The following is a 24,989-nucleotide window of genomic DNA, read 5'->3' on the forward strand; positions in this document are numbered from 1 at the left end:
TTACAGACATGCCCAAACCACCTGGGAAAGATCTGCATATCATGGAAGATGAGTACTCTTTCCTGTCACGTGGGAAGCGCTCTGCCATCCGCCAACTTGCACGCAAGGGAGAGAACACGCTCGAGACTTTGGTCGTGGTGGACAAGAAGATGGTGGAGAGACACGGCAAAGAGAACATCACAAACTATGTTCTTACCATCTTTAACATCGTGAGTCTGGAAAAAAAAAATTCACAAAACTTGGACCAAGATGTCGTTTTGCCAACTTGTTCTGACTTTAATGAGGGAATTAAAGTGATAGAACAATTGGAACAACACAAATATCATGATCAATGCACCATACTCTTTACACAGCCTTGGTGTTGCGAAAGAAGTAATTTGGCAAGGGTCATGCTGGGTGGTTTGCTCTTGCCTTCTCAGCAGTCAGTTAGGACAGGTATTTGGAATCTGTTTAGAATGCTGCGGATAACTCACTTGGTCTTTGCGAAGGACATCATGGGACCTCTTTAACGTCCGCAACGATCAGTGCTGGCAGGTCCTCCGGCTTAACGTCCTTCCGACGAATGTCACACACAATGATGCTTCACCCTGTGAAACACCAGAGTGATGGTTTACAATTGGGCTGACATTCGACCTCAGGCAAGACAGCCCAAAGGGGAGCGTGCATACCTCTAGGCTATCCTGCCAGCCAATACAAATATAGCAAAGCCAAATCCACATTTTTACAGCAAATATTACTTCGGGGCCATTTATGTATTCGGTACGAAAATGTTGCATAAATTTTCACTCCATTTCTGAATATGCACTATATACATGCCGACCTGAAACCTCTCACCCCCTCTCCTCCCCCCCACCCCAACCTTCTTATATAATAATTGTATGGCTGGCTCCTTACCCAAGGTGTTTCATATAATCCATTACCTACTTCTTATGTGCTCTAAATTCGCATTGTTTTTTGGATAAAAGTATCAAGTATTTCAATTATCTATTGAAATTATAAGATTTATCACATTATTGTGACATTTCTGAAGCTTAGAAAATGAAGTCAATATTTTTTTCTTCGTTTCAAAGTTTCAGAACTAAGATCATGACATATTCCAATCAGGAAATTTACCCATCTCTGGGATTTATTTTATTAAGACTGGCATCTACGCTGAGTCTCACTGATGCAGGCACATTCCTTCATGGCTGGGGGTGTGGAGGAGGTACATTTTGTCCCACCTCCCCCACCCTCCGTAAATAAATTGAAAACATCATCACCCCACGCACGCGAAGCAAAAAGCGGGGTTAAGCAATTGGTTCATGTCCATCCGTCCATCTTATCAGTTTATAATCATCAGCTTATGAATGAGGAACAATTTATTTAAATCTAATTATATTTTTAACATGAATGGGAACATGAATAGGAAGACAAGTCTGTCATTTTACCGTACCTTGGCTCTGAATTAATGGCAGTTAAAATTGAAAATCATTCCAAACAGGAAACTTACTGTTTTTAAAGATTTTATAAAGGACATAAACAACAGGCACAAATAACTTATATAACGTATTCGATAGGGTGATGTATGATAAGAGACACTGGGTAAAACGGCGGTAAAACCCAGAATTTTTTTTATGTGCCATTAAATCTCTTCACACCTTTTATTTTGATTGAATTGTATTTGTAAACACTGTAGAACACAAAGCGCCTTCATAATACTTCCAAGAACGATGCTATATATCGAAATATCGCATAAGAGGGCTTGGCATGAGAAAGGGTGCAGTATCGGGGTGAAGAAGAGGCCGCCGATATGGCTAGGGATGATGCTGATTGGCGCTGTGTTCTATGGTGATCTATAAAGCCTCCATCTCCTAAACTGCGTCTCGACGTTGTCTTATTCCAGTCTATAAAGTGGTGTATATGGGTGATGTATAGGACTACTTCAGTAGCACAAAACTTTTAGATTTTTTAGTGATCTTTAAAATCATTAATTTTATTTAATTGAAGTATATACTTAAACACTGCGCGGGGTATCGTGTTCTATGAACTCTCTCGTTGCCTCAGCGATGCATCATGTGGTTGCCAATGGAAGGATAACAGCACGGTTTATAACCTGCTTATTAATAATTTTGGAAACAAAAACTTCATGGAGCAATAAAATAGAAGACATAATATTTGGGTTAACCCTCATGTGTATTGCATCTGTATCAGGAATGTATCAACTTGTTCTATGCATTGTATTTTGAAGTACAGTAGTGTTATGTTATAGTTTTACAACTGCTTTAACTCTGATAATAGCTCAGGAAGCATGTGCAAATTTTAAACTCTTTATATCTCTTTTAGTTGATACAGTTAGCATAGGTATCCGACGTTGCCAGGCAACGTGGGGTCCCTCCTCCCATCCCGTCCCCTCCATCCCAAAGCGTCGATTTGCACATGTACGGGAATCACATCTTTTTGAGGTCGAGTGGGAGTGCTTCATCACACTCAATACATTTTGGCCTACATCTCCACCTGAATGCACTTGCCTTTTGTGTATTTTTGGGGTTGCATTGGCAGGAACAATCGTTTGGGTGGCAGACAGGCTTTTGTTATTTGCAGATTATGTGGTTTTACAGTGTGGGACATAATCTGCGGTTGATGCTCACCATTCTAGCCAGTGGGCGCTAATAACATTTGAACGACGACTGTGGTCATCATTGATTGGATATTTATATAGTATGCCATCCTGGTGGTGGTAAATAAGCCTGAATTCAGGACGGTATGCAGTTGAAGTCATGGGGGCCTCCTCCTATGGAGGGGTATGGATATGTATTCTGCCCCTTTGGGGTTATTTTGATTGACCATGTGCTATAGCCTTTGGGCTGAGGGGCATGTGTATGTCAACGGGACAGTCTTTTTGGACTGTGTACTTTGGCCATGGGGTCAAGGAGCATGTCCCAAGCTATCTAAATGTTTTGATTTTTTTACCTTTTTTTCTAGGAAAGATGCACCTTCATAACGAGGGAAAATAAGCCCAAAATCCGGATAGGTTGCTCCGTTTGATGTTTAACCAATGATGACCTTAAATCTCTGTCTTTTGACATGAGTGACCGGGCTGAAGCCTCCTGGTTGGCAGCGGCGCTTTGGTCTGCACACGTATGGGACTCGCGTCTGTTTGAGATAAGGTGGGAGCGCTTCCAGTTGAAAGCGTGAACATGTCACTATGATAAGTGGATGCCAAAAAAACAGCAAAGGAAAAAAACCCAAATATCTACAAACTCACTGACAACCTGGCATTGAAAGTCGGGTCCTTTATCCCACCCTTCCCCTCCCTCCTCCCACTCCAACCCCTCGACCCTCGACCCTTCTCCTTCCACAAAGGAATTTTTGCAGGGCTTTTCCAAACCACGTTTGGGAAAAATAAATAATTAAAATATAACCAACTTTCGATTCCTCCCAACCACTAACTACCATGTGCCATGTCGAAATCTGCCCCTGAGGGACAAAGTCATCGAAATGGTCGTAATAATGTTTTTCCTTGTGGCCATGTATAATGAATCTGAGGTGTGTTCAGTTATCAAGTTTCTTGTAGAGTGCTCAACAAGTGGCTTAAGCACTCAATCAAGCACTCCATTAGAAACTGTTGATAAGGAGCGGCTGGCTTGGCAAACGCTAGCTAGCTACTTGGTAGCTGAACACACCCTTGGACATCTCGACAGCATACAGTACATACAAAACGCCGACAAAAGGACAGTTTTTAAATTAACGATGTCAAACATTAATCATGACTTTTTGTTGACATGAAAATGTACATTATCCAGGTGTTTTTGTTTTTAAAATGTACATAAATGGAATCAAAGAAATTGAATTTAAGCATTTGTATTCTATATGCAGAACAGAAATGAATATACAAGGAGTCCATGGTCTCCACCGGTACACTGAGTGTACGTAGTCATCACAGGATCATGTAGGACCTCAAACAAGGAAATGTGGTGATTTGGCCCATCATTTCCATGGAACACTCCCGGGTTAATTTTTACTCCAGCTCTAAACATCAATCCTCTTGATGTTCTGCTAAAGTCTAAATGACAGCTGTTTCGATGACCCAACTTGTATTTAATATAAAAAGACTGAGTTTCTCCATCAACCGAGGCAAGGGGAGCCGGTACAATATACAATACATAGCAAAATCACAGCTTTAGGTCGTAAAGAATTTCACCTTTCTTTCGTAATTTATCGGCCCGACCTGCTCTCCCACTCCCGGAGTCATTGTCACGAGGATCTTTTCGCCTGTCTACATTGGTTCCAGACTATCACCATTTGCCCCAAGTACTAGAATTTCCTTTTTTGAATTATTCCAACGGTTTCTATTCTCATCCTTATATAGTGGGGCAGCTTAGCCCAAATATTCAAAAGAATTGTGCATTTTGTGATACAAGCACCAAATTTGGCACAAATGTACATTAATATGTTGCGAACATTTTCAGATATTAGGCCACTTGAAATTCTCTCTTTATGTCCGCCATATTGGATTTCAAAATGGCCGCCACTTGAAATCTACATTTGCTATTATCTCTGGACGTAATGCAGCTATTGACTTGATTCTGGAATCTAAATGTATGTTTTGGGGGCAAGGAATCCAATGGTACCATTTTCAACTTAATATTATCTATCACAGTCTGTTATATAATTTTATTTGGAAATTATCGAGGCAAATATTGGATTCAACACAATACTTTGAAAAGAATGTCTTACTTCTGCAAATATAAATTAAAAAAAAACTATACTAAATCACTAGTAACAACTCAGACAAGCTCATATATACTGGCAGTCTAAAATATAAATTCACATCAAGTGACTGCAGCAGCACTGTACATCCTGCAACACCGTGCCTACAACCACTACTGTCTGGGAGAAACCAGGGATGCAGATGACCTTCTGGAGCTTGAAGACTGGTGTTGCCAGAGAAGAGAAGACATCCCCCAGTTTCACTACTGGGCAACCGTGCTGGAACTAGAACTGTTGGTTCTAGTGTATGTGCGTTCTCTCAGGCAGGAATCATTAATGATGTACCGCGATGCTCTGACAGAGCTGGTCCCCTGGTTCCATGCACTGGATCACACCCACTATGCTAGGTGGATACCAGTGCACCTGAAGGACATGGCCAAACTCACCATCAAACACCCAGATGTAGTCAGGAAATTCAGGGAAAGCCACTTCACCGTTCAGAAAACACAGAGGGTGTTCTCTTCAATCCCGATTGACCAGGCACATGAGCAGAATAATGCCTGCATCAACGGAGACGGTGGAGCAGTTGGGCTCACTGACAACCCTAGTGCCCTACATCGCTGGATGGTTGCGGGACCAGAAGTTGCCAGGGTGATCGAAGAATTCCAGGATGGGAACCAACACTGGAGATGGCAAACAGCAGACACACGTCATCATGATCAGACGCCAAGTGTACAGGCCTCATTTGTGAAAGATGTTCACTCTCTCGTCGGTGTCATAGGGGGGATGGGCAACCCATTCGAGGAGGAGAGTCAGGATGTAGTCAAACTGGACACAAAGGAGATCGCAGATCCTGCTGCTGTGGAGACTGTGATGAATGCCAAGAGGATTGGCCAAGAGTAGTTCGAGGCTTTCACCAGCGAGTGTCTGTTGGACAGAACAAAGGCAGTGGTCGCACCCATTCCTCGTAACAAGCTGAAGGTGTTCAGCACTTCCACTCCAAGAAGCCAGAGCATAGGTCAGCAACAGCTCGCCTCCATCAAGAATGACCGTGAACTCTTCGCACGCCTGTACATTGGCTGCCAGACGAGGGATGGAAACCTTGAGGAGTTCTTTTGTCACGAGAATCAGGCATGTCCTCCTGCATTGTCTGATGGTGGAAGCCTCTGCACTGGTACCAAGAGTGATCTCCTCACATGCTTGGAAGAAGTCTCCGACGCAAAGACAGAGTCTCCTGTCACGACAAGTATTGTGTTTGATGGAGCAGCCATCATCCAGATGCTGAAGCTGGCTGCATCAAAGACCTTTGAAGAGTATGCACAACAGATCTTCATCCCATATATGTCCACGATGCTGCAAACAGTGTCACGCCTGGATATGGTCTGGGATACTTACCTTGCTGATTCACTGAAAGGTAGTACACGTGCAAAGCAGGGACAAGGTGTGCGGAGACGTGTGGTGGCTGCCGCAGCCATACCAGGAAACTGGCAGAACTTCCTACGAGTGGACAGCAACAAGACCGAGCTGTTCAGGTTCCTCTCAGCAGCTCTCATGGAATGGTTTGACCAGGAGGACAAGCAACTCGTCATTACTGATGGAGAGGCAGTGCTCAGCAAGCCACTACTGCCATATCTGACCTCACTCGCCCCATGTAACCATGAAGAAGCTGACAGTCGGATGTTGCTGCATGCATCTCACGCAGTCCAGTATGGACACCATGCAATACTCATCCAGACTGTAGACACCGATGTTGTGGTGCTGGCAGTGTCCCTGGCACAGGTGTTGCAATCAGAAGACAAACTGTGGCTGGCATTTGGAACAGGCCAGAGTTTCCGATACCGAGCAGCACAGGAAATAGCAGCTGGATTGGGACGAGATAAGGCCCGTGCACTGCCAATGTTCCACGCTTTAACTGGATGCGACACTGTGTCTAGTTTTCATAGACATGGCAAGAAGACTGCGTTGGGCAGTCTGGACGGTACTGCCAGAACTCACTGAGGCGCTGCTGCTGCTGTCCTCTGCACCTCGTGACGTACCAGACGATGCAATGCGCATCATCGAGAGGTTCGTGATCCTGTTGTATGATCGAACCAGCAAATGCACAGACATTGACAAGGCCAGGAGGAAACTCTTCGCAAGGAAGAACAATGTGCAGCTCATCGCTCCAATGAAGGCAGCTCTGGAGGAACATGTCAAGAGGGCAGTGTATCAAGGTGGACATGTGTGGGGTCAGCTACTGCTGCCAGCACCAGAGCTCCCTCCACCAACCAACTGGGGTTGGTCAAGGACTGGAGAAGGACAGTACACACCTTACTGGACCAGGCTAACTGAGGCAGTTCACAGCTGCATTGAGCTGGTTTCTTGCAAGTGCAAGAAAGGATGTGTGAGGCGCTGCAAGTGCAAAAAGGCTGCCCTTCAGTGCACAGCCCTCTGTGTGTGTGAAGGGGACTGCACATGACGATGAGTCAACAACATACATGTACTTGTGGCAATGCTGAACTTGTTAACATGACACTGTTTATGTACACGTATCTTCAGTACCGGTATATACCTAGCCTCAGATATACCAGTACACCTAGCCTCAAATACTAGACCATGATGCATGTCAGTATTATACCTAAGACATTTACAGAACTAAGACATTCTTTTCAAAGTATTGGGTTGAATCCAATATTTGCCTAGATAATTTCCAAATAAAATTATATAACAGACTGTGATAGATAATATTAAGTTGAAAATGGTACCATTGGATTCCTTGCCCCCAAAAACATACATTTAGATCCCAGAATCAAGTCAATAGCTGCATTACGTCCAGAGATAATAGCAAATGTAGATTTCAAGTGGCAGCCATTTTGAAATCCAATATGGCGGACATAAAGAGAGAATTTCAAGTGGCCCAATATCTGAAAATGTTCGAAACATATTAATGTACATTTGTGCCAAATTTGGTGCTTGTATCACACAACGCACAACATGTTTGCTATGTTGCTACACTAATAGGCCCTGTCACACCTTGACGTTTTAGCCAGCGTATGCCGACGTATGAAAAATTTGTCTAAAACGCTGGCACACGTCGAATACGTGATGGGTAAGTTTTGTATACGTTAAGAGCACGCTGAAGCACGCTGGCATACGTCGTAGTACGCTGAGCTCGTCGACAAATTTTAAGCATGCTCAAAATTTTTCGACGTATGCCAGCGTATGACGCACACGTTCCGCATACGCTGGCCATAAGTTGTAGGCCCGATATGCGATCGTTGACACACGTCGACACATGTTACTTGTAAGTTACTCATAAGTCGAAACACGTCGAGGTAATGTTTAGCGCACCCGAAACTTATTTCTAACCTATGAGTAACGTGCTTTGAACCTATGTGTAACGTATCTCAAACGCATATTGACGTATGTAGATGTATTTGATTGATGTCTTCCGGATGACCACAGAACTTACTGAACGTGTTTCTAACTTGCAGCTACCGTATAATGGCGTATTGGCAGCACTTAGGGGAATTGGTATATACAAATGGGCTTCACAGGAGGAACCCGTCTGAACTGAAACTGAAAAAAAAACATTAATAGTTCAGCGTATGCCAGCGTTTTACATACATTTTGATACTCTGCCATACGCTGGCTAAAACGTCAAGGTGTGACAAGGCCCTATCTTAGTACCTAGTCATTGGTTTTTTTTATTTATATCTTCTTGGTAGACCCACAGCAATCTTCAAGAACAAAACATTTCAAAGGTTCTCAGCATCTGTCCATCGTTTATTTTCAGCTCTTAGTGTTTGCATCCATAAACAAGGTGATTTTTTGCTCTTTCATGAGCCTCACTTGTAGAGAGAAAAAAGCTATTACCGTCAATAGCCAAGTCCTGGTCACAAGGTTAGTTCCTGTACCCCTCAAAATATTAATCATTCCTGTCATCTAAGGCCTCATGAGACCCAATCCTCTTCTTATTTCTTTCTTTCATCTTCCATCCTCATCGAGAATCAAGCCAAGCTAGGGAAGAAGTATTGTAGCTGCTCAAGAACTGGTATTCATACTTGATGTTGACAATCACCTTCTATTTCTTTGCCATCATGGTCTTGGCTTTGAGGAAATCATTGATAGACCCTACTCTTTGCATGCCAACTCAGAAATTATGATCTTCCTGTTCATCACCTGCTTTCCTGTCCCTCTAACAGTCTAACTGCTCCAAAACCCATTTGGTACTTGATGATTTCCTGCTCAGTCTTCTTCCAGCGAACTTCATGGCTTCTTGTTTCCACTGCTTCAGTGGACATTCCTCCATTTTCACTACCACAATGTTATCATCCTCTCAAGTCCTGAAGGCTTTTGGATCAATGAAATGGCACTTTTCTTGGAATCTTTGAAAAGTTGAATATCAGGTCCATTTGACAAGCCAAACAACAATGTGGTGGTGGCAGGCAAGGGATAGCAACGTATTCTCCAATTTCTGCTCAACAAATTTGTACATTAAACATTGTTTGCTGATTTTGCTTGATGTATCAAAACACATTCCAACTTGAACGGCACTTGGAGCGCATACCTCTACGTTTTGTATCCCACTGATAGGCCGGATCTGCATCCAGACCTTAACCAAAATCGAATTGGCTTGTTCTTGTCAACAACCCAAAAGTTTTCCTATAACCCGTCCACAACTTTTTGAGATATCATGTTAAATATCGTGTTTGGCCCCATCTCTCAATGGTGAAGAATCACTTCAGAAATGAAAAAAATATCCTGTATCCAGATGTTCACCAAAATCGAAGTCATACTTTTCTTTCCTTGCAGAATCCACATGATTCTTCATTGTTTCTCTTCAAACAGTTGACCGTTGAGATAACAGATCATCAATGTTTTGCCCCAAACTTGAGCTGTTGCCACAATGAAATGTTACATCTCGGTCAGATGCCGTTGCTCGAGCTGGAGAAACTACAAATTCACTTCTGTCGCCTTTCACGTTTCCACATCAGCACCAGAACAACATGCCAGAGTCACAAAATATCAACCAACAAAAAAAGAAAGGAAAATATAGATATTAGAAATTCTGTATCATTTTATATAAGCAAATTGGGGAAAACCTCAGAGTCATTAAGTAAGCCACCTCTCCTCTCCTATTGTCCAAATTAACTGAAATTATACATTTATTGTTTTCTATGCAAAAGGAAGCAGATAAGAGGATGAGCATTGAACATAAAAACCCCACCCTCATTGGTGTAAAAGTGAGAACTGTAATGGTTAGAATGTCCGCTCTGAGTCTGGGTGGTTGGCGGTTCGAACCGTGGCCGGGTCATACCAAAAACTTTAAAAATCGTACGTACTGTTTCCTTGCATTTAAAGGAAACCATCATAGGTCGGTAATAGTGCAGGCTGTGATGTGCCTAATGCTTCCTCATGCATTGAAGTTCCTTGTAAGGGAACAAACAGTTTTAGAAAAAAAAAATCCCTCATAAGGATGTACATACATATATACGTAATTTGGTCATGGGTCTTGCTATATATATATTTATAAATGTCAAACATTAAACCACATGCTCTTCCAGCCAAAGAATGCTGCATTAAGCACCCATGAAAGGTGATACTAGGTAAGCCCTTTGCTGCTTCAAACCCTACCCGGGTTCCTCTACAGCTGCAGACATTCACAAGTACTACATACATGAGAATCCCAATGCTACACACCCCCCTCAGCCATCATCAATGTACCTTTGGAAGAATTACAAGGTCATTACTAGACAATACACAAATCAACACAATATCTGGGAATTGAAACAGGCATCCTCGCATCATGAACTATCCATTTATATGGAAATGCCAAACGGGAAAACTAAGCTGCTTCTGATGTTTGAAACCCTCAATGTCGTTGACCAGTTGGAATGTGGTAAAGTAATATTCTTATCTTTACTCAATACAATAGCATATTCATCACAAAGGCCAACTATTGTGATATATAGGAGTATGGGAATTAATAAACAAAACTTAAACAAACTCTACATGAGAACATTACCAACTCAACAACTGTTCTTCCAATTGCACAGGTTTCCAGCTTGTTCAAGGATGGATCAATAGGAAATGCAGTGAACATTGTTCTGGTCGGTCTCATCATTCTGGAAAAGGATCAGGTACTGAAGGATTCGTTTTTATATCTCAGTTTTGTAACTTGAACACTGAGCATACTTTGTTGCTCATCAGTCTGCAGAGCATAACTCATTAGTGTGTCTTTGTTTTGTATGGTGAGTGGATGTAATACATATCTCGTGGTGTATAACCTCTCATATGGGGACTGACTTTTTATGTCTGCCGTCTCATGCTATTCCATTTAGTCCTTCAAGACCACAGTTTCTTCGAAATCAGATTTGGTAAAGCTGATTGATCTGGCTGAAAATCTGCCCTCATCTGTCAGGACTGGTCCATCATCACATCAGCTCCAAACATTGCCTGCTCCTGGAATTTCAACGGACTCATTTCTCTTCCTCACAAGTTCATCCCATCCAACGTTAAACTTTTCTGGTACACTGATCTATGCAGTGAGGTCATCAGAAGAAAACAACTTGCATTCTCATCCTGGAAGGCAAACCAAACTAATCGTAACAGGCAGTCTATCTGCACAGCACAGAATCGTTGTATAGGTATCTTATGAAGATCAAGGGCCCAACATCTAGTTTATCTCCAATTTCTCCACGTTTTCACAGTCCTCCAAAGCCTGGTGATAGCTGGCCAGGTCTGCCTCTGGTATAAATTCCCTTTCCATTCCTTCCTTCCAAAAGGGTGGAGTCATGCTGGACACTGCTCAGGAAAAAATAGCAGAATTTCAAACTCCGTCTCCACTCAAAAGTCCAAGGTTCAAATTACATCACTTCCTGTGTCCCCATCCTTTCCCTCATTACAGAATGTTCCGAACAACATGTTCCCGGCCAAAGTATATACATTGCTTAACCGGTCTGACAACTCTTCTGCAAGTGGATCTGATTCCATAAGTGTTCCCATTATCAGTAACTGTGCTTCACGCCTATCACATCCACTCTCGGCTCTCTCATTCACAGGTCATCCTTGGATGGGCGTCTTCCATCTTGGAAAGTTGCAAACATCACTCCTATCCATAAGAAAGGTTCAAAAACACATCTGCTAAACTAAAGACCAGAACGATTAATATTCTCCCCCTCATCAGCAAAGTAAGAGAGTCAGTCCATCATTGCAGCTGATATCAGAATCTCTTCTTTAACTCGCTAATCTCTAACAACCAGTTTGGCATGCAATATGGCTATTCCACCATTGATGTGTTACTCCTTGTGATACAGCAGTGTACAGATGCCCTGAGACACAAGGAAGAGGTTAGGGCCCTCTCTCTGGATATATTTCAAGCTTTTGATGCTGTCTGACATCCAGCCCTAATTTCTAAGTTGTCTTTCTTTGCTCTTCATGGCCCCTGCTCAAGCTGTGGTTATTGGTGTCATGTAAGAGCAGATAAAATGGATGGCCCTTGATTGTGTCATTTCCCATGATCTTTACCTTCAGGCTGGGGTTCCATAGGGCAGTGTGTTTGGACTGATATTATCTTTGATCCATATTGACGATTTACCCAATTCTCAAGAAAACCAAATTTACTGTACGTACCATTTTTCCATTGACTTCACCTTGTGTAAACAGTTCATCACTTGTGAAAGGTTGGCCACTGATTAATCCCTTTTATCATACCTGACAAGATAAGGCACTTGTCAGCTACTTGGAACATGGTGTTTCATGAGAGCAAATCTAAGTCTCTCCACAAGGATCAGCGATCAAACTATCCAATCAACTTCTCCGGAAAGCCACTGGAAGAGGTGCAGTACTTGGAACTCCTCGGCCTCACTATCTGCCATGACCTTTCATGGGACTTTCATATATCTCCAAACTGGCATCAACGGCTAAATGTCATCTGTATATTCCCTGAAGGGCAAAGGAATCATTTTGCTTCATGGAATATCGCTCCCTGCTCTGGGGTGGTGCTTTTTCCGACCTTTCCCTTCTTGAAGCACTCGAAAACAAGACTTTCCACACCATTGGAATCTGAAGATAGGAGGTGGATAACCAGGGTCTGTTACTCTCCAACAGGTGGTAAGTTTGTGGGCTCTCTATTTTATACAAGCTTACATTTTCCCTTGCTCCTCCTGCCTTCTCCTAATCACCCCAAGCCCACCGACGCACCCTTCCCAAGACCCAGCTGCTTGCCCGCTTGTATTCATTCGTCCCCATAGTCTTCTGATTGTGGATTTGTCTCCCTGGTCCCGCTTACAGGGGAATTCGCACATTGCCTTCATCCAAGCCCGTCCCTCGATGTGCTGCAGTTAGAGCAGAGGGCGGTCAGATCTTGACAGAGGAGTCCGAAGTGAAGGCCCGCTGGGCCGATTACTTTGAGCGGTTGTACCAGGCTGATCCCCCAGCTGTCGAGTTGGGCGTCAGGGGTGTTACAATCCCTGTTGCTGACCCTCCAATCAACTATGGTCCACCTTCGTTTGTGGAAACAGGCTGCGGTGAACCGGATGAAATGGGGTAAAGCTCCAGGGATCTGTGGCATCCATGCTGAACTTCTCAAGGCTGGTGGAAATGCTGCACTTGTGTCGTTGCATGCAGTTTTGTGCTCTGCCTGGAACACAGGCATCATCCCAACTGATTGGAAGAGGGGCCTTGTTGTTCCTCTCTGGAAAGGGAAGGATGATCGCTAAGACTCCAACAACTACCGAGGGGTGATGCTGCTCTCAGTGCCGGGCAACGTCTTTGCTCGGATAATTCTTGATAGGGTTCACCACCATCTGCTTGAACACCAGCGTCCAGGGCAGTCAGGCTTCACACCAAAGAGGTCACCGGTTGACCATATCCTTGCTCTTTGGGTCCTCACCGAATGGAGACGAGAGTTTCGGCAGGGGCTGCTTGCAGCGTATGTTGATCTCTGTAAAGCATTTGATTCAGTGAATCGGGATGTCCTCTGGAGTATTCTTGGTCTTCGTGGGGTGCCACCAAAACTGATCGATCTGATGTCTGAACTATACTCTGGTACTGAGAGTGCTGTGAGATGTGGTGTTACCATCTCTGACTTATTTCCAGTTGTTACTGGAGTTTGTCAGGGGTGTGTACTGGCCCCACACTTTCAGCACTTGTATGGACTGGATTCCAGGGAGGATGTCGGAGAGATCAAGCTGCAGTGCATCGTTTGGGAATGTTAAGATCTCTGACCTTGATTTCGCAGATGATGAAGTTATCTTTGCGGAGACTCCAGATATCCTTTTGGGGCCCCTCGAGGTGCTGAATGAGGAGTTGGAGCCACTGGGTTTACGGGTTTCCTGGGTCAAAACGAAGATTCAGGCTTTCATTGACATCTTGGATGCTGCTCTCTTGTCTGTACCTGTTTGTGTTGAGGATGTTGAGGTTGTGGAGAGATTCACTTACCTTGGCAGTGATATTCACGTCTGTGAAGCCAGAGGTGAGCCAGAGGCAGTGAGCCAGAGGTCAACAGACATCTGGGCAGGGCCTGGGGAGTCATGGATTCACTGTATCATGGGGTGTGGTGCTGCCGGTACCTGTGCGGGAGGACGAAAGTCCGAGTCTTCAGGTCCTTCGTGCTTCCAGTTTTGCTCTTTGGATGTGAGACTTTGACTCTGTCCAGGGATCTGACACAGAGACTTAATTCCTTTGGTACCAGGTCTCTTCAGAGAATCCTTGGCTATTGCTGGTCAGACTTTGTGTCCAACGAGTGGTTGCTGAGAGAGACTCAAATGAGATTTGTTACCTGCATAGTTCGTGAGCATCAGCTGCGGCTGTATGGACATGTTTCTCATTTTCCTGACGGTGATCCTACTCACCAGATTCTCTCAGCGAGGGGGTCTCGTGAGTGGAGGAGGCCAATGGGCCGACCACGTTCCTCGTGGTTGCAGCAGGTTTATCAGCATCTCAAGAAGATGGGGATAGGCGAGGCAACTGCCTGGAGGATGGCCAGACGGAGGCCCCAGGAGTACTGGCGGAAAGTGGATGCAGCGGCGCGCTGCTCTGGCGCATGCTCCCACACCTGACCTGACCTGTACATTGTCTTGTCCTCCTCACTTCAGTCTTTCAAACATCCTGACCATCATTACCTCATGCACTTACCCATGCCTACCCAAGATCACTTCTACATTTGCTGATTCTTTCTCATTCATTCCTATTCTGTTACTCTATGGGCCATTGCTACTCGTTTTTGTGTTTTGTGTTATTTCTCCTTTCCTCCTTGAACATTTCTATCCCCCCATACTTCCTTATCCTGCTGTCTGCCCTTTGTTGTTTCGCTCCCACATGAGTCTCAACCTTGCATAGAACAAATGTATAGATGCTCATTACCATCTCTTACTATCACCCATTCCCAATGATGAACTTTTATAATTCTTTCTGATCCTGCTCACACTGTCGTCCTTTTACCATCATGCCTGCTGTTGCTTTCTTTCCATGATAACCTCTGTCGTTCAGCTCTTCTATGAGCATGGGCCTCCACTGAAAAAAGTAGGTCTTTGTGCTGGTGCAGTGATCATATAGAGCCATCTAATAGATGATGATCTGTGAGATCAGTAAAACATGTGGTTGTTAATTAATCAATTTAATTTGTAAGTTAAGTAAATCGATCAAATAAATGTGATATCAGTTACAGATGTCGTTTACTTGAATTTTTTTCAACTACTGTTTTTTATTCTTCACCATGAAAAAAAATTTTTTCATTGTATCACTTTGGTAGAAGAGAATCACATTGTAATTTGGGTCTTGGCCCGAGTTTGTCCGTTGTTACATATCATGGTTTTAAGGAGACCACCCAATTTTGCTGTTTGATGGCGTCACTGTTTCTGCTGCATGTCCTGTGGCTGTCTCTGCTCAGCCAGGCCTGTTGATCAGCCATCACGCCGACCATACCCTGTCAAGCTTCTGCCAGTGGCAGTCACATGTAGCAGGGAATGATGGTATACGGCATGACCATGCAATCCTCCTCACTGGCCTGGATATCTGCTCTTGGAAGAATGAGCCTTGTGATACACTCGGTGGGTTACACTGCACACTCTTCGTGCCTCGCAGTTTTAGATCCTGTATCGTTGATGCAACGAGCCCCTACATGTATCTTAAAATACACTCCAAAATTGATTTTGTGAGTCATAGCCTAGTATACTGTAAGCTTGCATCTTAAAAGTTGAGATCATCACAGATTGGTCTGTTTCACATGTCCGTCTGAGCATTTTGATCATGATGGAGGGCTGTCAGGATAACTTGGAGTGTGTGCTCTCGCCTTTGAGTTGTCTAACCTGAGTTTGAATCTTGATTCAACTATAGACTGTCACCTTGTTATTTGGCATCCAGGCCGGGTGAGGCATCAATGTGTGTGCACTGTCCATCGGAAGGACGTTAAGGTGGAGGACCCATCTACCGGCACTGGTTGTCGGTAGACATTAAAGATCCCATCGTATATGTTGTGTAGAGTAGGTGAGTTATCACGAACATCTTGGCTAAATTCCGATTTTTTTTTTTTTTTGCCAACTTCTGTCGAACGGTTGGTCTGGTCACACGGTTCCGGAAATACTCCCATACAACAAGTTGATTTGTCCATTGCCTACTAATATCCTAATAATTAATCTAAAGGAACATTGATGCATCTGAATGCCATTGTCCTGCATGTGACGTATCACTGAGCTCCTCCACGAGTCTGAAATGATTGTAAAAATAGTGTTAGGATATCCGCTGTGCCTTACAACAAGGTTGACATATAGTTTGCTGGATAATGCCACTGCTGTTTTGAAGAAAATATTCTGTATGCGTTGAACAGGTTATGCTCCTATCAGTGGGATGTGCAGCAGATACCGCAGCTGCACTGTCAATGAAGACTCGGGCCTGGGCCTCGCGTTCACCATTGCACACGAATCCGGGCACAAGTAAAACTTTCAAACATTTTTATGGATCACCTTTCACAAATTTGTCATAGGCAGCGCCTAATTTGACCATCGAGCGACACCCAAACCGTTGGTTTACAAAAATGACAAGGCCTTCTCAGTGGAATGCCATAATCCAAGAGATATGTGTGGAGGTGTTGAAGGAAGTGGGATTCTTAAGAAGAGCAGGTGTGTGAATGTTTAGAAATCCTTTCTGAAATCATGTGCCAGCGGTGGTGCTCAAAACACTTTTGAAAGATTGAAACAAAAAGATTTTCAAAGAGATTTCTGCTTCTATTAAACATGTTCGCTGCAAACTAACGAGAAGTAGGTGTCTCGTTCAATGCCTTTGAAGGCACGTGACAGCCCATCCTTACCATGGATTGGCATTGGCACTTTTGTTTCCTCACATGGTACCTAATTATTTCTCCCTTTAGTCTCTTTCGTTAACCCCTTGCATACTCGTCCTGCAGTTTTGGGATGGTGCACGACGGTGATGGAAATGTTTGCAAAAAGTGGGAGGGCCACATCATGGCACCGACCTTGACTGGACAAGATGGCGTTTTCTCTTGGTCAGCCTGCAGTAGACAAAGCCTGCTGGATTTTCTCAGGTATGGTCTTCACCCAATTCAATGTCAACATTAAATAATGTAAGAAGCATGCTATCATGCTATGCCATCATAGGATTGGTATTGCTTCATAAAATTATTATTATGTAAAAATAATTACCTCCGCCACCGAAGGCGAAGGAGGTTATGTTTTCACCTCTTTCTGTCTGTTTGTGTACAAGATAGCTCAAACATTTGTCGACGGATCCGGATGAAATTTGGTGGACAGGTTCGGTGTATAACAAGCTCGAACTGATTAGATTTTGGTGAAGATCCGGATCCAACCACGAGAATTTTTAAAGTGATTCTTCACCATTGAGAGATTGGGCCAAAGATGATATGGTACTGCTTAGCGTGATATTTTAAAAATGTATTGGGCCCGATATGTTCTCGTGGATCAGGCATTACGTGGCGGAGGCATGCTCTCTACCGAATGCCTTTCTAATTATAATAGTAATTGGTTTATTGCTATTTTTTTTTCCTTCCACTTACTGTGGTGGCATGATCTGCTTTCAACTGGCTGTGATCAACAATGCATCACAACTGCTCCCATGTATGGGAGAACCACCAATGACATGCCCCTATTAACAACAATTCACTGGTACTCATTTAGTCAACCTCAGAAGGATGAAAGGCTGAGTCAACCCCAGTTGGTGTTAATTCAGCAGCTGACAGGGCTTGAACTCAGGACACTAACATTCCAAGTACACCACCCTAACCACAAAGCCAATACCAGGCTTCCTTATTGGTTCACGAAAAAATATTTTCACGAAAAAAAAAGTGACCACTATATTCGTTATTGTTGTGTGTCTGTCTGTCTGTCTGTCTGTCTGTCTGTCTGTCTGTCTGTCTGTCCCGAGCATAGCTCCGTGGGTTTTGATCCGATCCTGATAAAATTTAGGTGGGAGGTTTATATCATGATCTTGTTGTGTTTTCCTGACAATGGGTGTGATGCGCCCATTATGGGCGGAGCCACGCCCAAAAAACGTGTTTTTGGGGGGTAGCCGATTTCAATTTGCATCTTCTCCTCAGGGGTTTGTCGAATCTGACAGTGGTTTCGGTATTTGGTTAGCCCAATGACACCTGCATGGCCCCACGGAGCTCGATTTTTTTTTCATTTTCATCCCAAGGTCAAGGTCACAAGGTCACGAAGTTAGAAAATTTCGAATTTTGACATAAAAATCATACGACTGCCCAAATTTTGAGAGCTAGGATGACAATATTTTTGACGCATAATCTTGAGGTCATTCCCCCCCTAAAGTCTCGAAACCATTTTGCTCTATCTCGAACACCTTGCCCGTGGCGCCCCCTTAAAGTTTGTTTTTACGCTGACTTCATCAAATTATGGATAATCCGAGGAGTGCGAAATGCCATATAGCCTATATGACGTTATATTGTTCCTGGAATGTTCCAGAGGAAGTTTTGCACCAAAGGTCATAATCCTTGACCTTTGACCTTTAAAGTTCACAAAGGTCAAATTTTCAAAGTTGTGGGAATCGAACCGGGTTTTCAACCTTTTCGACGAACTAACTCCAATAAACTATAGCACATATCCTGTTTCCTTATTTTAATGTCCACAACATTGTTTTGTGACCTTTAAAGGTTATGCAAAGGTCAAATTTTGAAAGTTGTTGAACGAAACTGGGTTTTCGACATTTTGCAGCTTATAACCTGTCACTCGTACCACATCATGTTGATCATTTTTATAACTTGGTCAAACATTATCACATTGTCTCATCCTTGACTTCTGAAACAATCTACATCGTCAAATACCGCTCGTGAACCATCGTCGTCTTCAGACTTGTTACTATTACAGTCATTATTCTAATCATATCACTCATCCAAGTACATTTTTAGCAATATTCAGAATCACGTACATATATGTACACATAAAGGGCAGAATGTTTGCTCCTATTGTCCCCATTTGCTCCTATTGTCCCCATTTGCTCGTATTGTAGGCCTATATATTAAGCATCGATTCCCTCCAATTCCTCCATTCTTTCCCTTTTTTCCCCAATCCATCTACCCTTTCTTTTCTCTCTCGACCATCCCAAATTTCCTTCCTTTTCTCACTATGCATTTATAATATGGAGATATTCTCTTACTGGCTGTGGAGTGCCCTTCTTCTTTATATTCTTCTTCGTGTGCAGCACAAGGCTGCAGGGAAGCATCATGAGCTGAGGTGACAGCTGTGTCAGTGATGTGTAAGGCAGGAGTTTTGATTTGGCCATGATGCCAGCAATAGCTCACCTACTCTTCACGAAGGACACCATGAGATCTTTAACATCCACCAACTGGCAGATGGGATGTGCATTTAATGTCCATCCAAGGGATGGAACACACATTGATGAGTCACCCTGCTTGTGAAACGTCGTGATGACAGTTTATAGCTGGGTCAGGATTCAAATCCTTCGTGAGACAGCTTAGAGACAAGTGGTTGTACCTCTGGGCCATCCTGTTAGCCCTGAGAGCAGTGTTTCTCAACCATTTTTGTCCACCGCCCCACTTTGATTTTCAAAAAAATCGTATGCCCCACCATGATTGGAGACACTACAGTATATACTACATATGTATTCAAAAGTCTTTGTTAAAACTTTATTGCAAATTTTATTCAATTGCTACTCACTTCAATGGGAGCCCTGCCCTTGATGCTGGCTGCAGATTTGTTTGATTCGAGGAACCAATTTTGTCAGTTTCAGCCTTAAATCACCACGTTTTGTGATTTCCGGTCGATTTCTCTTAGCTTTCTCTTGCTCTTTCTCTCGGAAGCGATCATATATTAATTAATTAATTAATTCTGAATCCTCATGCCCCACCAAACTATTGCCATGCCCCACCGGTGGGGTGTGCACCCCACCTTGGGAAACACTGCCGTAGAGTATCCTAATGAATGGTGCATTAGTAAAATCTGTCATTAACATTCACCCGATTACGTTCCATTGGTGTCGAGTTTTCCGATATCGATATATCGGGGGGGGGGGGGGCGGGGGGCTCATACCGGTATATATCGGTATATCGGAATTTAAAAAAGCTAATTAAATAAATAATTTTTACGCAGGTTCCAAAAATACGCAATGGTTCAATGGTCCATTTGGTATTCATAGAAGACGTACACATCATTGACACAGTAATTAACCCATGTGCGTGAAGCGAAACGCAGGGTTAAGCAATCGGTGTCGTACCTACTTCGTGTACGTGTCTGCATTTTGTGAACAGCGTACATCAAAAACCATTCACCGGAGGGCCGGCCATTGAACCATGATGTATTTTTGGAACCTGCGTAAAAAAAATTGTTTATTTAATTATTTTGAAACTTGACCACATGTTACATGTCTATTTGATATGTCGCATATTGAGTAGACATGAAAAAAAAATTCAAAGTATAATTTGTACACATTTTCCTTCGAAGTGTAGAAGTGTGGCCAACACTATTCTGTTCATTCACGTCATTACGTCATGACCACGATTGTGATGATGTAAATTGTTCCCACAGTAGTTTATTTTTTGAGGGAGGGTGTCACTGTCCATGGCAAGGCATGCTGAGGAATCATCCTGGGTGGCTTGGACAGAGACACAAAATAAAGTTGCCCCCAGTTTTTTTTTATCATCACAAACAATCATTATCTTCTTCTTCTTTCGGCTGCTCCCTTTTAGGGGTCGCCACAGCGGATCATCCGTATGATCCGCATACTGATTTGGCACATGTTTTACGCCGGATGCCCTTCCTGACGCAACCCTGGTCGCCTCTTACGACACAGGGATATGGTACACCTATTTAAACTGGGGTATACACCGGCCCAGTATACTGGTACTCATTTCGCCGACCTCGGAAGGATGACAGGCTGAGTCAACCCCCTGGTGTATTAATTCAGTGGCCCAACGGGGCTTGAACTCAGGACCTTTTGGATCCCAAGCCGCTGCCCGAACCACTGCGCCAACACCAGGCTCACAAACAGTCATTATATGAAACAAAAAATTTAAGAAATAATTACAGGCCCCAATTCGGTCTGGGCCACAGGGTAGTGACCTCCACCACCCCCACCCTCGGTGCCCCTGCTCGCACCAAGTCCTTCTCAAGACTGTGTGGGGTAAGTATTACATGCAGGAGCAGGCCATTCGGCCCATCATGCAGGAGCGGGCCATTCGGCCCATCATGCAGGAGCAGGCCATTCGGCCCATCATGCAGGAGCAGGCCATGTGTCAAAGCGAGATCAGTATTTGTCATTGGCACAGGCCGGTATGACTATCGCGAATTGCCATACCGGTAATTGGCACAGGCCGGTATGACTATCGCAGATTGCCGTACTGGTAATCGGCACAGCCAGGTATGACTATCACAGATCACCATACTGGTAATCGGCACAGCCAGGTATGACTATCACAGATCACCATACTGGTAATCGGCACAGCCAGGTATGACTATCACGGATTGCCGTACTGGTAATCGGCACAGGCTGGTATCAATATTGCGGATCGCTGTGTCAGTAATCGGCACAGACTTTTGAAAGCACACCTGATTCATGTACATAACCAATGGGAAATTGTTTTAATAACTACCACGGGGGCAAAGAAAAATTTGATTGCTTGTATGATGCTTGTGTACCGAAGGTTAAAAGTTAAAATATCCTGTACCTACTTCATGGTATGTCTTCACGTCATATGGTCCACTGTTCCAGGTGTAGCCAAGTGCATCAAAGCTTTTTAAATCATGTACAGTATTTAGAGATTATAAACACCTTTCCTTGATTTGTTGGTGATATACCGATTTTTTTTTGATGTCCCGGTATATTCAGAATTTCAACACCGATTTATCGATGTGAAAAATTACACCGTTATAACTGGTTTATCAATATATCTCCGCACCCGACGTCCAACACATCTTAAGTGTATTTAGTTGGTGACATAAATAGATTTTAAATCTATTTTCCTAAAATATAATTCAATGAAGATGCCCCCTCCTCGAGAAACTGCCTAACTCCAGAAGCACTGCTCACCTCCACTCGTTTTTCCTCTTTTTCCCCCGCCTGAGGAACCACCTTCCAGACTCTCTTCAATATCATTCTTCCCTCCAGGTCTTCAAGACAGCTGTTCACCACCATCTCAGATCATCCCCAATCCAAAACCATGATCTTTTGTACATCGGTTAAACCACTTCCACTCATCACAAAATTTTGAAATATGCATCACATTGTCCACCCCTTGCGTTCTCCCCCACTCCTCATCGTTAGCTTTGTCCTTGTTCGTCTACTTTCTTCCTGTGCTGTGCTGTTGGTGTTTCCCCTTTATGTTCCTTTTGTTCCCTTTATTATGTTGTGTCTCAATCTGTTCGGTGTCCCAGCTCTTCCACGAGCCTGTACCATGCATATAAAAAAAAAGAACAGCTATAATCACATTGTAGTAATGGTATATACCTGCATGAGCCACCCCATATTTCTTGGCCTTAGGGTTTAAATGCACAGCCAGACTTGTGTCACATTGCAAGAACAAAACCCGACTGAGGAAATAAAATGGCCAATGAAAACCACATACAGTTATTTCTTTCCTTGCACGTGGGCTGATTGGCTAAGTGGACTTGAGCTCTGCCAGTAAAGAAGTAGAAAATACAAAACGAATTAAGATGCTTTATAATCTAGTAAGTTTGACAGTATTAAACACCACATGAGCGAGCATGTGGGTGGGTGCTGTATGGAACTTAAGATTTTACTTTGTGAGAACAAAATCTCTCTCTTCTCACTTTCCGAACCCCCCTCCCACTCCCCCAAACACCCCCACTCCTGCGTCTCTCTCTCTCTCTCTCTCTCTCTCTCTCTCTCTCTCTCTCTCTCTCTCTCTCTCTCTCTCTCTCTCTCTCTCTCTCTCTCTCTCTCTCCCTCACTCCCCATCTCTCCCCCTCAATGTCTCAATCTCCCATCTCTCTCTCTCTCTCTCTCACTCTCTGTCCCCCCATCTACTTTTAGGCCATTTTTGCGCTGCCAAAACACAGTCTCATAGCAAGGTTGAAAGACCTGATGCAAGCTTCAGATTTCCTTTTATCATTGGTATGATACCAGGAGCTAAAGAACATAAGAAGAGTGTCAATTCATGTGACTGTCAGATATTTTATCTCCAGATTAAACTCATGGCTTTACAGATTAATTCATCACAAACTCTTAATGACACAAACATAACAATGGTACCTCTATATATAGGAAAGTCTAACATTGTTTCATGTTAGGACATGCTCAATATGAACACTATACCAACTAGAGAGTTCATAAAACGCCTTACCCCACGCTGTCTTGGTATACTCGTGGCAAATTTGATTGGTCATAATAATTTTTTTTCCCAAGTACTGCTAAATGCAAGGGTTTCAAAAGTGCCCAAAAGGTGATTTGTGTTCTCCAGTGTTCAGGTATATAATTCAACTGAAATAAAATTAATATTTTAAAGGATGTGGATAAACTTTTTTGGGAAGTTTACTGCCGTTGATGTAGCTTCTATTAAATAACCTTACTTAACACATTACACGAGTTATTCGTGCTTGTTGTTTGTGTCCTTTATGATGTCCTTAAAAACAGTATGTTTCCAGTTTGGAATGATTTTCAATTTTGTTTGACTGCCAGACAGGCAGGCAGGCAGACAGACTAAAAAAAGTATCTCACTCCACTTGTGCATGTGTGATCGGTAAAAATTCAGAGCCAACATTCTGCTAAACTAAAGGTTTGTTTTCTGATTCGTGTTCAAAATATAACATCCAATTGAAATAAGCTGTTCCTCGATCATGAACTGATATTTGTAGATGGACGGACAGACAGACAGACAGACAGACAGATGTAAACCAATTGCTTAACCCTGCTTTTTGCTTTACATGCTCAGGGTAATTAAGCACAGCATGTTACAGTAATTACAATAAGTCCTCACTTAACATCGTCCTGGTTAGCATTGTTTCATTAGTAAGTCGCTGATCCAGTGGAGAACATGCTCGTTTAAAGTCGTTCAACGTTCTGTTATAAAGTCGTTTCACCTCTAATTTAGTACCAAACTAATGGTTTTCCTTGTTTTAGTAAAGTTACAGTATAAACGATCCTGTAAATACCGGTGTATAAGCCAGACACAGAGTGCATACAGTATAGGTCTTATATACCCCGAGCTGTGCATCGATATAACATCGTGGGTCCGAAGCTGTGCATGTTATTCAGGACGGTGTGATTGAATGGTGTGTGGAGGAAGTTGTGGCCTGAATGTGTCAATAAGTTGAAAGGATTTAAAGATGTTGTCCCTGCTATGAAGAAAGTTATCCTCAGCTTGGCCAATAAAGTGACTTTTGATGAGGTGGAAGAAGCCGATATTACACAACTTCTACAATCACATTGAGAACATCTAACCAATGAAGATCTGAAGCAACTAGAGATGATGATATTCAATTGTTTGTTGAAATTATTTAAAACTTGTACTCTATATGTAAATCCACCCCCCACATTTACTTTCATTCTTAATGGGGGATTTGGATTTGCTTAAAGTCGTTTCAGTTAAAGTCGCACTTTTCAAGAACGTAACTACAATGTTAAGTGAGGACTGACGGTACCTGTATGCAAGCGTTGCCCATAACTGTTTGGATATGGTTCACCAGACCATTACCTTCTGGGGATGAAACTGTGTTTCACAGATCTAATGTAGATTTCCAAGCTCCAAAAATCTCACATTCTATCCATGGACATCGCAAGTCAAATGATAGGGTGCCGTGTCAGAACACCATGACATGCCAACAATGCAGGAATCGGTCTCCATCAACTCAGACAAA

At 43.2% G+C, this 24,989-nt stretch overlaps 1 protein-coding gene across 3 annotated transcripts in view; it reads left to right on the forward strand.

Moving 5' to 3' along the window:
- The window catches only part of LOC147017499 (A disintegrin and metalloproteinase with thrombospondin motifs 18-like), a 181,984-nt gene that overhangs the window by 48,745 nt on the left and 108,250 nt on the right, over nucleotides 1-24,989 (forward strand). For all 3 annotated transcript variants that reach the window (XM_085847208.1, XM_085847209.1, XM_085847207.1), the window contains 5 exons: nucleotides 7-209; nucleotides 10,728-10,811; nucleotides 15,563-15,722; nucleotides 16,499-16,604; nucleotides 17,075-17,212. In XM_085847208.1, the coding sequence (XP_085703334.1) occupies nucleotides 7-209; nucleotides 10,728-10,811; nucleotides 15,563-15,722; nucleotides 16,499-16,604; nucleotides 17,075-17,212 (691 nt within the window). The remainder of the gene's footprint in view (nucleotides 1-6; nucleotides 210-10,727; nucleotides 10,812-15,562; nucleotides 15,723-16,498; nucleotides 16,605-17,074; nucleotides 17,213-24,989) is intronic.

Source organism: Eptatretus burgeri, chromosome 11, assembly GCF_056783735.1.
Source record: "Eptatretus burgeri isolate ZD-2024b chromosome 11, Ebu_testis_v1, whole genome shotgun sequence".
NCBI classification, from domain to species: Eukaryota; Metazoa; Chordata; class Myxini; order Myxiniformes; family Myxinidae; genus Eptatretus; species Eptatretus burgeri.